This window comes from Arachis hypogaea, chromosome 19 (genome assembly GCF_003086295.3).
Source record: "Arachis hypogaea cultivar Tifrunner chromosome 19, arahy.Tifrunner.gnm2.J5K5, whole genome shotgun sequence".
Taxonomy (NCBI): Eukaryota; Viridiplantae; Streptophyta; class Magnoliopsida; order Fabales; family Fabaceae; genus Arachis; species Arachis hypogaea.
Window position 1 is genome coordinate 5954105 of NC_092054.1, and position 13443 is coordinate 5967547.

At 27.5% G+C, this 13443-nt stretch overlaps 2 protein-coding genes across 18 annotated transcripts in view; both read left to right on the forward strand.

Moving 5' to 3' along the window:
* The window catches only part of LOC114924019 (putative disease resistance RPP13-like protein 1), a 57712-nt gene that overhangs the window by 13997 nt on the left and 30272 nt on the right, over window positions 1-13443 (forward strand). The window lies entirely within an intron of this gene.
* On the forward strand, window positions 1766-10022 carry LOC112775579 (probable LRR receptor-like serine/threonine-protein kinase At1g05700). 10 transcript variants are annotated; one of them, XR_011877039.1, is made up of 17 exons: window positions 1767-1895; window positions 2000-2549; window positions 4580-5061; window positions 5158-5296; window positions 5410-5481; window positions 5604-5675; window positions 5750-5830; window positions 6062-6234; window positions 6369-6607; window positions 6715-6835; window positions 7081-7149; window positions 7242-7431; window positions 7554-7882; window positions 8624-8672; window positions 8797-8856; window positions 8974-9079; window positions 9269-10022. XR_011877039.1 is itself a non-coding variant. In XM_072226813.1 (15 exons), exons 1-14 carry the CDS (start codon window positions 1802-1804, stop codon window positions 8653-8655), a joined length of 2643 nt encoding a protein of 880 aa, XP_072082914.1. In that variant the 5' UTR covers window positions 1767-1801; the 3' UTR covers window positions 8656-8672; window positions 8974-10022. The 10 variants fall into 10 exon arrangements, 4 of the variants coding, with proteins under 4 accessions (XP_025675084.1, XP_072082914.1, XP_025675083.1 ...); XR_011877038.1 differs by having other exon boundaries at window positions 8624-8856; XR_003189590.3 differs by lacking the exon at window positions 8797-8856.

Sequence of the window (13443 nt, forward strand, 5' to 3'; positions counted from 1 at the left end):
ATAATTAATATATTTTAAATACATATATAAAGAGACACATCCAGAAAATATATCTGTAAAGACATTTTTATTAAACACAGCTATAAAAAAGACATTTTTATTAGACACATCCACGAACACACTTCTATAAAACACAATTATAAATAAGAGTTGGCAGAAGTTGGCAGATATGCTGTTGGTAACGTAGCAGAACCGTTAGTAATAACACATAGAATTATTATGATATTATATTATTAATTATATTTACATGAAAGAAAGAAAGAAAAATAATAATATTTATAAAGAATAGTTTAATGGCTTTTTATGAGAAGTAGTGGTTTTTAAAACGTTATAAATATTTCAAATTAAATAGTTTTTTTTTTTAATATGTAACACATGTCAAAAGTAATAAATTTACTTGATTAATTTAATTCACTTTGTTTCTTATAAAAGTAATGACAAACAAATATAATTAAATCAAGAATTTAATGAGCCAATTTAGTTTTTAACTACCATTCCCAATTTATTCTAAACAAAACACAGAAAAATGTCAGATATTATATAATATTAAATAAGTGACGAAAAATATTTTTTTCACTATTAGAATTATATTTACTCTAAACAGTCAAATTCTTGTCAAGCAATATGTATTGAAGCATTCTTTCTAGAAAAGAATTTATATGATGCAAATGTTGACTATTGGATATTAGTTCCTTTACCATTAAAAGAGACAATGCAAGAAGGGATTCAAACATAGTTTTCAATTTTTAATAGATACCTAATCTGTGTCTTAAAAATAAATTAATTTAAGTTTTTTTTAAGTTAACTAACATTAACTTTAATCTATTTTAAGTTTTTTTTGTGTTAACTAACATTAATTTTATCTATTTTTTAAGAAAAAATAAATTAATTTTTACAAAAATACTCTTTAACAAAAATTTTATTTTTTTTAATTAAATTTTGTTTATCAAAATATATTTTAATAAATTATTTTTTTATTGATTAAATTAAATTTTTTTAAATATTTTTTAAATTTTTTAATGATTAAATTATTTTTTCTTAGGATATCCTTTAATAATATTTTAATTATTAAGAAATTTGTTTTGTAACGATGTGAAGGAATGAGATGTTAATTTTTTAAATTTGGAATTTATCCATCTCGACTTATTTTTAAGTTTTGATAAAGTTAATAATTTTTAATAGTTATATGAAACAAATTATTTATTAATATTAATTATTATATATATTAACAATAATAAGACTTTTTTAATTTAATATTAAAATAATATACATTAATATCAAAAAGTCAATAATAAAGTACAAAAATAATTGTTAAAATTTTTTTTGATAAAATTATAATGTAATAATTAAAAATTATTGAAGAATGTCTTAAAAAAATAATTTAATCAGTAGATAAATAATTTGTTAAAGGATATTTTAGTAAACAAAATTTAATCACAAAAAAATAAAATTTTTGTAAAGAGTATTTTTGTAAAAATTATTTTTTTTTAAAAAAATAGATAAAATTAATGTTGGTTAACACAAAAAATTTAAAACGCATTAAAAATAAATTTTTTAAAAATTATAAGAGATAAAAATATATATTTTATAAATATAAAAAAAATATTATTTTAACCTCTTTTAAGAGACGATAGTAAAATTTTCTTAATAATAAAAGCTGACTGAGGACTTTTTAATTGTCCCTCTCCTTACGGGTCAACTTCATAATATTACATAATTTGTATATTAAAAATCGCGAGTTTTATTTAGTTAAATAGAAGCACTGAACCCTCGCAGTTTGTCACCCCAAACAAAATAGGATATGCATGCAATGGAAAAGATGTTCGCAAATTCTGTTTTTCTATTGCTTGGAGCTCTTTCTTTCATAGCAACGGTCCAAGGCCAGGATCAATCAGGTTCGATTACTTACTAAAATTTGAAGAAGTCATTTTCACTTTTAAGTTTCACAATTTCTTTAATTTAATATATAATTTGATTAATAATTAATTTCTATTATCAGGATTTATTAGCATAGATTGTGGGCTACCTGAAAATTCCAATTACACTGAAAAGAACACAGGAATCAATTACATTTCAGATGCTAATTTCATTGATTCTGGTGTGAGTAAAACTGTGTCACCCCAAGATAAGACCACTCATCCACAATATTTTAATTACCTTCGGAGTTTTCCTAATGGAATAAGAAATTGTTACAGAATAAATGTAACAAGTGTTACTAGATATTTAATCAGAGCTAGTTTTTTGTATGGAAACTATGATAGTCTTAATACGCTTCCAGAGTTTGATCTTTATCTTGGAGTTCATTTTTGGGAGACGGTAAAATTCACAAATTCTTCAGTCAGCATAAACTATGAGATCATCCACACTCTATCGCTGGATTATATCCATATCTGCTTGGTTAACAAAGGCACAGGGACACCATTCATTTCAGCTATAGAAATGAGGGTTTTGGACAATGTCGACTCTACTTATAGCACTATAGACTCATCTACACGATTGGCACGATTCCGAAGGTTGTATTTTAGTTCTATCACCAACTTAATATACAGGTGAGTCCTTTTGTTTTCTTTTTTTTTTTTTTTTTAAATATAACTGATCGATTCATATTTCAACGCTTAATGGTAACAGAGACTTATTAATTAGTTGTTAGATCGGTTGGAAAATTCATCCTGTGTTCACAAAATAAAACACACTAAAATAAAAAGAAAACAGATGACTCTTTTGTATATATATACATGTTTCAATCTCATGTATTAATATATGAATAATAAATTATAGGAAAAGTCTAGGACCAACCAACAAGGAAAAGTGAGTCATTGGATGAAATCTCACACCAATCTCATACCATTAAATTATCATTGATGACTATTTGATAACTACAAATACCAAAAGTTGCTGGCCTCCTAGCATTCCTCTAAATTATATATGCATTTTGTCCTTAATATATGTAAAAAGTTTTAATATTATTTAAAAATTTAGTTTGATTCAATTTTATTTTTATTATTTAAATTAAATTTTAATTCTTTCTTTCTATTTATAATTTTTTAATAGTGGAAATTCAGTTACATTCAATTTCACTTGAAATTAAGAGCAAACCGTTCTTTAAGTATCCAATGAATTTTCATCTCTTTTAATAGATTTGAATCCTCTAAATTTTAAATTTTATTCTAGAGAATAAAGTGTGATCTCTCACTATTTATTCCATAGACAGGACAAAAAAAAATAAAAAAAATCATTCAAAAATAAAAAATTATACTTTACTTAAAATAAAAATTCAAAATTTAGAGTATTCAAATTCTTTTTTAATAATCACCTTTTACTCAAATATTTTTTCAGTTTTTCTCTTAATTATATCTTCCTTATCATTACCACCGCAGCCACCACCACATACAATTTTTATGGCCGTATCAATATTCATCCCCCGCAGCACACAGCTCGTTCACTTTTCTGCCTCTTGCACCATTATTTGCCACTGCCATCGTCATTATGATTTGCGATCTGGTGCAAGGAACTAGATATGGTCTGAGCAGGGCATGACTGTCGGGGTTAGTAGTGGTGCTGTGGTGGTAACAACGACTGCGACAAGTGTTATTGTTGTTGTTTCTAGGAGGGGGAGAAGAAGAAGAGAGAAGAGTTGGTAGAGAGCTTGGTCGCAGCAATGGCAAACCTAAAAGAGAATAGGGAGGAAATGATGATGGGGAGAAGGAAATGGTGTGGTGTAGGTGGAAAGAGAAGGAGACAGCTGAGATTTTTTTATTTAAATAAATATAAAAATTATATTATTTTCACCATAATGTAGTTACCTACCTTTTTAGATGAATATTAAGATATTATAAGAATTTATTATTTTTTGTTATTAATTAATTATTAATATTTAAAAATATAAAATAAAAGATATTATTAAATTAAAAAAATTAGACTAAAAATTAAATTAATAATTAAATAATAATAAAATTAATAAATTATGATAATTTTCTAACATTCATCTTTTTAGTTTTTATTTTAAAAAATTCTAAAGTACTTACTTTATTAAAGGGGATGATATGCTGAGTTGATGTGTCTAGATATTAGAATTATTGAGATTAAAGTTTTTAAATGAAAAAAAAAAGAGTAAATTAAAGCATCAGTACGTCATTGAAATAAAGCAACAATCAAATCATGTCCATATCTATATGATTTTTAAGTTTTCTGACATTGTTACATGCATGATTTTATTCTGGAATAAAATATATTATTACTTTATTTAAGTAAAAAAAATTAATCATAGAAATATAAGTTAATTTAATATTTGTTAAAAATTAAATTATTTATATAATTTTATCAAATTAACTTAATTTTTAATAAATATAAATTAATTTATACCCGATTTTATGTTATTTTGATTTTGAGAATATTTTTTCTTTTTTATGAAAAATTTCTGAGTAATGGTGCTAGTTAAAAATAAAATTGAAAAAAAAAACTTTAGTAACTATTGATTGTAAAAATAATTAATAATAATAATAAAAAAATTTAAACATGAATATTAAATTGTTGTTATTATTATATAAGTGATGGGAACAAATGTTATGTTGGTGGACAGGTATCAAGATGATCCTTATGACCGGATATGGGAGCCTTATTGGGACGACAAGTGGAGACTAATAAGCAGCAACCATAGCAATAATGCCCTTGATCAGGAAGCCTTTAATCCACCAGCAGTTGTGTTAGAGACTGCAGCCACATCAATAACTGCTACTGCCTCATTAGACTTCCATTGGGAGAATGATGACAATGAAACTCAGCACCAATACTATTTCTACCTGCACCTCATAGAGCTTCAGCAGTTGGGTCAAACAAGATCATTCAATATCAACATGGATGGTAAGACTTGGAATACAGCTGAATCACTCAAATACGGAAAAGTATACACCAAACATGTTAGAGGACTTTCCTCTGGATGCAAAAAGTGTCGCATTTCACTTATTCGGACAGAATCTTCTACCCTTCCACCCATTATCAGTGCTCTTGAGATTTATTTAGCGAAAAATTTCTCATCACAGTCAGAAACCGACAAAGACGACGGTATACTATTGCTGCTATTTAATTTTGTCTAAGCTTAATTAGCTTGCTTCTTGCATGTGTACTCTACAATATGATGAATATAAATATATACACCAGCGGAGGCAGTCACAAACATTAAGAACGCTTATAGGGTGGAGAGTAGAAACTGGCAAGGAGATCCATGTCTTCCCAATGCATACAAATGGCAAGGTGTAGACTGTAGCACTATTGATGGCTTTCTAAGAATCACATCCTTGTAAGCTTATCATTCATTAAATAACACCTAAATTAGAAAATTATTAACCGTTTAATTGCATAATTTCATTATTGAAATAATTATATTTTATGGAAATGGAATAATATATAAAGGAATTTGTCTTCAAGTGGACTCACCGGACATATACTGACTGATATCTCCAAGCTTACTATGTTAAAGTCCTTGTGAGTATCTTTCTTATCTCATTTGATCACGTCTAAACAATGGACTTATGGACCCAATGATTTGATCATCTTTTAATTTTCTCCTTTTGGATTGTAACTGTGCATTTGAAATCCCCTCTCAGAGATTTATCAGACAATGGTTTAAGTGGGAATATACCTAATTTTTTGGCGCAACTGCAATCACTAGAATACTTGTAAGTCCCCGTGATTTTTTATCGGTTATAAAATTTAATAAGGATCTATGTCATATTTGTCTTCTGCTTTGCAGAAACTTAGCACACAACAACCTTACAGGTTCAGTTTCAAATGAACTCCTTCAAAAACAAAGTGATGGTCGATTAACCTTGAGGTATATATTATCCTTGATACATACTTAAAACCAAGAATCAATAGTATATTATCTTGGTTCTGTATCATACTACTACTTAATATTAGAAAATGATGTCTTGAACTAGCTTTTTCTTTTGAGTCTTCTAATAATAATTATTTAATTACTCTCACATTTTCCAGATTACAAGTTGTAACCGAATACATAACTAACCTTGCTTTAACTTTGTTGTCCTCTCAATGCTTATTCTAGTGTGGCGCAAAATCCAAATCTTCTATGTGGAACAACTTCATGCACCCTGCAAACAAATGCTACAAGAAAGAAAAAGAATAATGCAGTTATTACAGTGGTAGCATCAATTGCAGGGATATTGCTGCTTCTAGGGATTGCAGCAGTTATAATCTTTCGCCGAAGAAAGACATATGGTAACTGCTGCTAACTGTCTTATACAATCTTATGAATATAAAGAATATTATATCTTATGAAACAGATTAAATAAGTTTGGTTGATTGCACGAGTTTTGATTCTGCGAATAACTTAAAATTTTCGTGAAAATCAGATGCTGCTAACAACGTTGTGCTTGGGAGGCGTCATAATCCAATTAAGGAGTCAGAATTGGAAACTAAGCAACGAGAGTATTCATTTAATGAGGTGGTTAAGATGACCAACAATTTTGATAGAATTCTTGGCAGAGGTGGATTCGGAACAGTTTACCATGGCTTTATTGAGGACATTGAAGTGGCTGTCAAGATGCTTTCGTTATCATCAGTGCAAGGATATCAACAATTTATTGCAGAGGCAAGTGCCCAAAATATTGAGATATAGAATAAAACAAGTGAAAGAAATCTCAATCAAAATTTGTTGCTATGTTTGACCAAAACAAAAAAATGGTTTTGGAATGACAGGTTAAGCTTAGAGTACATCATCGAAATCTGACTTCTCTTGTTGGTTATTGCAATGAAGAAACTAATATAGGACTCATCTATGAATACATGAAAAATGGAGATTTAGATAAAAATCTTTCAGGTACAATCATAATTATTTTTATTTTAATTGAATTATCTTCTCGAAGTCCCTGTAATTTTACTAAACCTATAATCTAAAATTATAATTGATCTTATATTTTTAAAAAGTTTTTAATTAAAAATATTCTATTACTTTAAAATACAATATAACTAAGTCTAAGAATATTATATTTCTTTCTATTCATGTTATTCAATTGGGGAATATTGTGAAATCTCTTACTTTTTTTTCTTTCCTTCTTTTAACAGGAAAAAACAATAGGGGAAGGTCTTTGAACTGGGAAGATAGACTTCGAATAGCAGTAGATGCAGCCCAAGGTAATCAAGAGAAAAAAGAAACAAACACATGCAAAATTCTTTATCAAATTTTAGTTCTTAACTATTCATCCATGATTGAAATTTAAATTCAGGATTGGAATATCTGCATAATGGTTGTAAGCCACCTATAATTCACAGAGATGTGAAATGTCCAAATATTCTATTAAATGAAAACTTCCATGCCAAACTCGCTGATTTTGGATTATCCAAATGTTTTGCGGCTGAGAGCGATACACATGTGTCAACCAATGTGGCCGGAACTCCAGGCTACCTAGATCCTGAGTATGTGTTTAATTTCAATGATATGATTAATTATCCATCACTTTAACTATTGATAAAAGAAATTTTGATAACAGATAACGAAAAATTAACTAACCAACTTATTATTTGATTTGTCGTATTAGGTACACAACATCAAATAGATTGACAGAAAAAAGTGATGTGTATAGTTTTGGAGTAGTTCTTTTAAGGATAATTACAGGTCAACCGGTGATAATAATAAAGGAAGACACAACTCATCATATAATTCAACGAGTTAATTCAATGATTGCTGAAGGGGATATAACAAAAGTTGTTGATTCAAGGTTACAAGGAGATTTTGACAATAACTCTGCATGGAAAGCGGTTGAAATAGCAATGGCCTCTGTATCTGCCACTTCAGTGCAAAGGCCATACATGAGAGATATAGTGACACAGTTGAAGGACTGTTTGGCTGCAGAGTTAGCCCGAAAACGTAATATTTGTGACCTTCAAAATGAAGATTTAGATGAACAGTTCAGTGTGAATTTAATTAGTACTGATATGACTCCATCAGCTAGATAGGGTCTAATAATTAATACTTGTACTAGAAATAAAATAGCTTGAAAATTGTGGTGCATTTTTAAGTTTATTTTGTTGTAATAATGTATTTTAATTTCTTAGCTATTTTGTCTTGTTGTGTCTGCATTTTAATTAAGTATATGTGATGGACACATGGAGTCCTTAGAAATTTCATTATGAAAAAGTCTAGGGGCCAACAGATTTTGTGTGTTTTAGCCATCAATTAGCCATCAATGATATTTTTAATGGTGTGAGATTACATCTAAGGGTGTAGAATCATTCAATTTCCTTTTGATGGTTAAGTGCTGGCCAGAATTTAACAAAAGTGCTGGCCCCTAGCACTCCTCTTTTATTATAACAAGAACTGTTACAGTCAGTTATTATCTTATATCTCTCAAGGTAGATTATTGTAACAATTTATCTAATAATTGAGTTGAAAGAAGAAAAATTATACCAGAACCTAATACTGCATGACTAAACGATATTTTTTCCATGTATTGCTCATCTGACTCTTTTCGTTTGCCAAAACTGAATGTTAGTATCCCAATATACTACTGTATATCTATCTACAATCTCTAATATACTCATATTCATAAGGTGTTATATAGTTTTTGAGTACAAAGAGAAATTAATTGTTGGATTTTATTAATTATAGGGAAGATTGAAGAGTCAACACTAAATCACTAATACATGGCTGAAGCAAGGTGAGAATTGGGTGCACTAAGTTTGCATTGTTCATGTCTTGCAAATTGCTGCTACCTCTTGCATTGTCTCTGTACATTTTTATTGACTGAATAATCCTAGCTTGTTATATCAATGAATCTCTAGAACCACCCACTATGTCAATTAAAGAATTTGCTTCTGCTGCAAAGAAAGCAAATAATCAAGGTTACATACTGTTTATAGCTTTTTGTGCTGATATTATGCTTTATTTAAAATTTCCATCATTGCTCGTACTTGTTCCTTGTCTCTGTCTAATTATAGTTATCTCTGTTTTAAATGTAGAGTCTAAGATTGCAAGAAGATGCATGTCGGTTCGTACATATGATAATGCAAGCATTCAATGATAAACTAATGGTTCTTGTGCTTACTGAAAGACATCAGATGTTTGGTAATTTTGGCAAAAATAAAATTCATCAAATATATGTATATAAACACAGAGGTAGCTCCATAGGTTAATGTTTTCATTTTTCGTAAAACAAATGTTCTATTTCCTATATTCTGCCAGAATTATGGTACTATCTCTTTATTATGCTTTTTTTCTAAACTTGACAATTAAAAACTTCGGTTTCCTGTACAGGTATTGAGCTTCCAAAAGACCCTGAAAGCAGTGTGATTTCTTGCCTGAAACTATTGAAACTGCTAGCCTATGTGGTGCGGACAAAACTGGTAGCTACTCAATGCTTGGTTGCACCTAGCTAAAATGTCTCAAACTAGAAAATCACCTGCGTTTAGTGTGTGGCTTTTAATCAAATGAAGGAAAACTTGAGTCCTCAAGAAGGAAGAGCTTTTCTTCTTTCCGTAAATCTGAACCATTCAACTGATTTTTGGATATATAAAGAGTAATGAGGTCTGCATGAATAAAAGGCAAAGATGAGGAGGAAAGAGTCTCTCCACATGAAGGACCCAAAAATTTGGCACAAAATTGAAAATTTCCCTTATATGGGTCATTGATGAGGTTGATAGCAGATGGAATTGATGTTCCAACATCTTGTATTTTGTTTTTATTTTTTCCTGAAGTTATTGCATGTTCTCCAAATGTATATTTTCTGCACCAAGATTTTCTTTTTTGCATAAGAAATTTCATGCAGATATATTTTTTTTTCAAGTGTCCGTCAGTGAAGGAGTGTATAGATAAATAGCTTAGAGTACGAGGTCGATGTAGTCTTAAGTCTTAACAGAATTCAGGTACTTTCTGTTAAAGGAAACTTTCTGTTATTTGTGTTTTCTGGTGTAACAAACTCTTAGCTATAGTAGTACGTGCTCTGCTATATATACACATAGCTGTACTTGTAAATACAATTACAATTAATAATCTCAGTTCATTTTCATTACTTTGTTACACTAGAACACTTCATCACCTTCATCTAGTTTCTCTTCTATTCAGTTTTACCGTAAACTCGGACTTTATTGATAAAATGAGGTGTTATTTTTTAACTTATTGAAAGTGGCATTATAGTTATTGTATGAATTTTTGTTGTGTTACAATCTTGGATTTCATCAAGATAACCTTATACTCCACCAGAGTAACTTGTATTTCCTGGTTCAACGACCATGGGCTTGATTTATGGCTGGAACTCACAAATGGAACATCAAAGTGAATTTATCCATATACATATGCTATGCCTGTTTTAATGGAAGCCGAAGAGAGAATCTCTTTTGCTTCGTGCAAGTATGTACAAGTCATTGAAATACTCACTGTGTAGCCTCTTTAGTGAAGAGGGTCAGTGAATAGAGTTATTTTCTATCTATCTTTCTTAAATTTGTCCCGCTATAAATTTCCACCTTGAATTTGATGTCTAATTTAAATTCAGTCCAAATTTTACATTATATTATTCTTGTTAGTTATTAGATTGCAACCTTTTTCTATACCCATTTTTCTTATGTTCAGATGATAACATGATTATATTTATATCTACTAATTTTTTTTACTCGGTGTAAATTTGTATTCTTTGCTTAAAGACTTGTTATTGTTTAAAATTTCTGCGAAGATGACTCTATGACTTGGACTTCTAAGATAGAAGGTTGCTAAACCCATAATATGGTTTATGAATACAAAAGTAGGATTTCAACGTAATTTAAGGGGTAACGTAGTCAACTTTCATTGGATGTAGTTTATGGCATAGTTAGAGTAAAGATATTTGTAATTTAACTTTTCTTTTTTAAACTGATGTTCACTTTATTCAATATTTACATTGTCTTCTTACATATTTTTTTTCAAATATACACCTAATTTTTTTGTACAATATTAAAAGATAATTTACTTCATTATTTCTTCTTTTACAATTTAATTTTAATGTAAAAAGAATACATAATTACATATAACATTCTTTCAGAATAAACAACTAAAAATTCACATCACCAAAACTGCAGTCTTAAAGGGGGAGAAGCATGTGGAATGGTTTCAGACTTTCAGCTATGAAATTAGTTTCAACATCTTATATAGGTCTAGACATCAAGTTTTGAACCCAGTCAACTGATTTCGCTTTGTTTTTTACTTTTTTTTTTCCCTTTACTTGTCTTCTTTCTATTATTTTCTTTTCTTTTTTACTTTATAGTCACAATAATAAAAGCTCACGAAAGCATATTCTAATTTTATTGACAATAAAAATATTTTTGAAATATTTTAAAATGTAAAAAAAATACTAAGTGCTTGTTTGGGCGTCATTATTTTGTTAAAAAAAAATCTTTTTTCAATGAAAAAATATCTTTTTTTATTTTTTAGCGTGTTTAGCAAATTTCTAGTAGTAAAAGTAAAAGCACTAGAAAAAAAAAGATCTTTTTTGAAAAGCTGTAATTTACATCTTTTTTTAAAAGATCTTTTTTCCTTAAAAAGGATGTTTTTTACTTAATAAATAAATAAAAAAATACTTTTATATTATTATACCCAAACATAATTGATAAATAAAAAGATCTTTTTGCATGAGATATCCAAACATAAAATTATTTTTACTTTTCCATAAGATCTTTTAAAAAAAGATAACTCGAAAAGATCTTTTCTTAGAAACTCACCCAAACAAGCTCTAAATCATGAAGAAAAAGTCATTTTGTTAAGAAAAACAATTGATGTGATAATGAAAATGTTTAGGTGACTTCTGTTAAGCAAATATGACACTGCTAAAACATTTGAAATATAAATAGCACAAAAATATAGAAATAACATTGATATTCTTTTTAAATATTTAAGAGAAAAATAATATTTTTATTTTTTCTTTTATTTTATTGGCTCAAAAGAGAGGGAGAAAATGCTAATATATATGATTTTTTTTAAATAAAAAATACCAGTTATACTTACAAATATTAAAAAAATTCAAAAATATCTTATTTTAGATATATTTAAGAGAATATAAATTTATACTCATTATTCATTCTACTCCTATATTTATCCATTTAATAAATTTATTAATGAAAAAATATATTAATTAATATTATAGACTAAATTGAATTTTAAGAATGGACCATTATTTTGGACCAAAAGAAATATTTCTAAAGAGTTGTGATTTTCCCCTACGTGCAATACAAGTATCAAAACCTATTGTCACAGTAAATTTTAATGTAGTAGGTTTAGAGTGTGTTTAAGGCCATAATACTATGTAGAACTGGAAGTGAGTCAAGCCAACTCATGAGCCAGTTCAAGTTTCACTCATTAATAGTTCGATAAGCTGAGTTTGTGAGCTGATGAGTCGAGTTTGAGCCTAGAATTGAGCTTATAAATTAAATGAGCCGACTTTGAGTTTGGATAAACTCAACTCATTAACTCGTGAACTTATTAAATTATTAGTACACATATCCTATATACATTCAGCTTATACTTTTAATATTATATATATACATATAAAATAGTAATATATAATTTTATATATATTAATGTTCTTATTTAAAATTTTATAATTATTTTTTATATAATTTTGATGTAGGACATAAATAAAAAATTCATAATTAATAGATACACAATATATAAAATTAATATTTTTTAATATATATAAGTTATAATTTATTGATATAGAATTATAAATTATATTTCTGTTATTTAAGTCAGCTCGTGAGTTCGAGTCGGCTCATGAGTTTTTGGTGAGCCTAACTTAAGTTTAAGAAAGCTCAATTGTTAATGTTGAACCGTGAGTCAAACTCAATTTTGATGAGTTTAACTTGAACTTGGTTTAGTTGGATTCAGTTTGACTCACTTTTAGCTCTACTAGTATGATCCCTTGGACTAAGTGTAATTCAATGCATCAGGAGAATCAAATCAATCACGTACCGCATGACAATCACAGCTATCAATTCACATGTACACTTTATTTGGATTAGAATAATTTGAAAAGAAAGAAAATATAGAAAAAAAATTGGATGAAAAAATTAATTTTTTATTGTTTAGATCACAAAAGAAATTGAGTGAAAAACAAAAAAAAATATACGTGGAGCTTATGTAAATTTTTTTTTCTTTAATATTATGAAAAAAATTGATAAAAAAGTGCAAACATGATTAAAATTCTAAATTTATCCTTTTAATTTTAATAATTTTAATTTATTATTATAATAAAATTTATATTTAAATATTACATATGTATTAGATAAATAATTTAAATCAAATATATAAAATTATAATATTTTATAATATTTATAAAATACAATAAAATATAAATAAATAAAAATATTTATATTTTATTTTATTATAAAAATATTAATATAATTTTATATTATTATAAATTTTTTTATTTTTTTTATATAAATAAAAAAATTTATTTTTTATTTATT

Excerpts from the sequence above, each read along its gene's own strand:
- LOC112775579 (XM_025819297.3), top strand. The coding sequence starts at position 1,802 with ATGCATGCAATGGAAAAGATGTTCGCAAATTCTGTTTTTCTATTGCTT. Across the intron at positions 5,676-5,749 it reads CTGCAATCACTAGAATACTT|AAACTTAGCACACAACAACC; the intron begins GTAAGTCCCCGT and ends TCTGCTTTGCAG. Across the intron at positions 6,235-6,368 it reads TCGCCGAAGAAAGACATATG|ATGCTGCTAACAACGTTGTG; the intron begins GTAACTGCTGCT and ends CGTGAAAATCAG.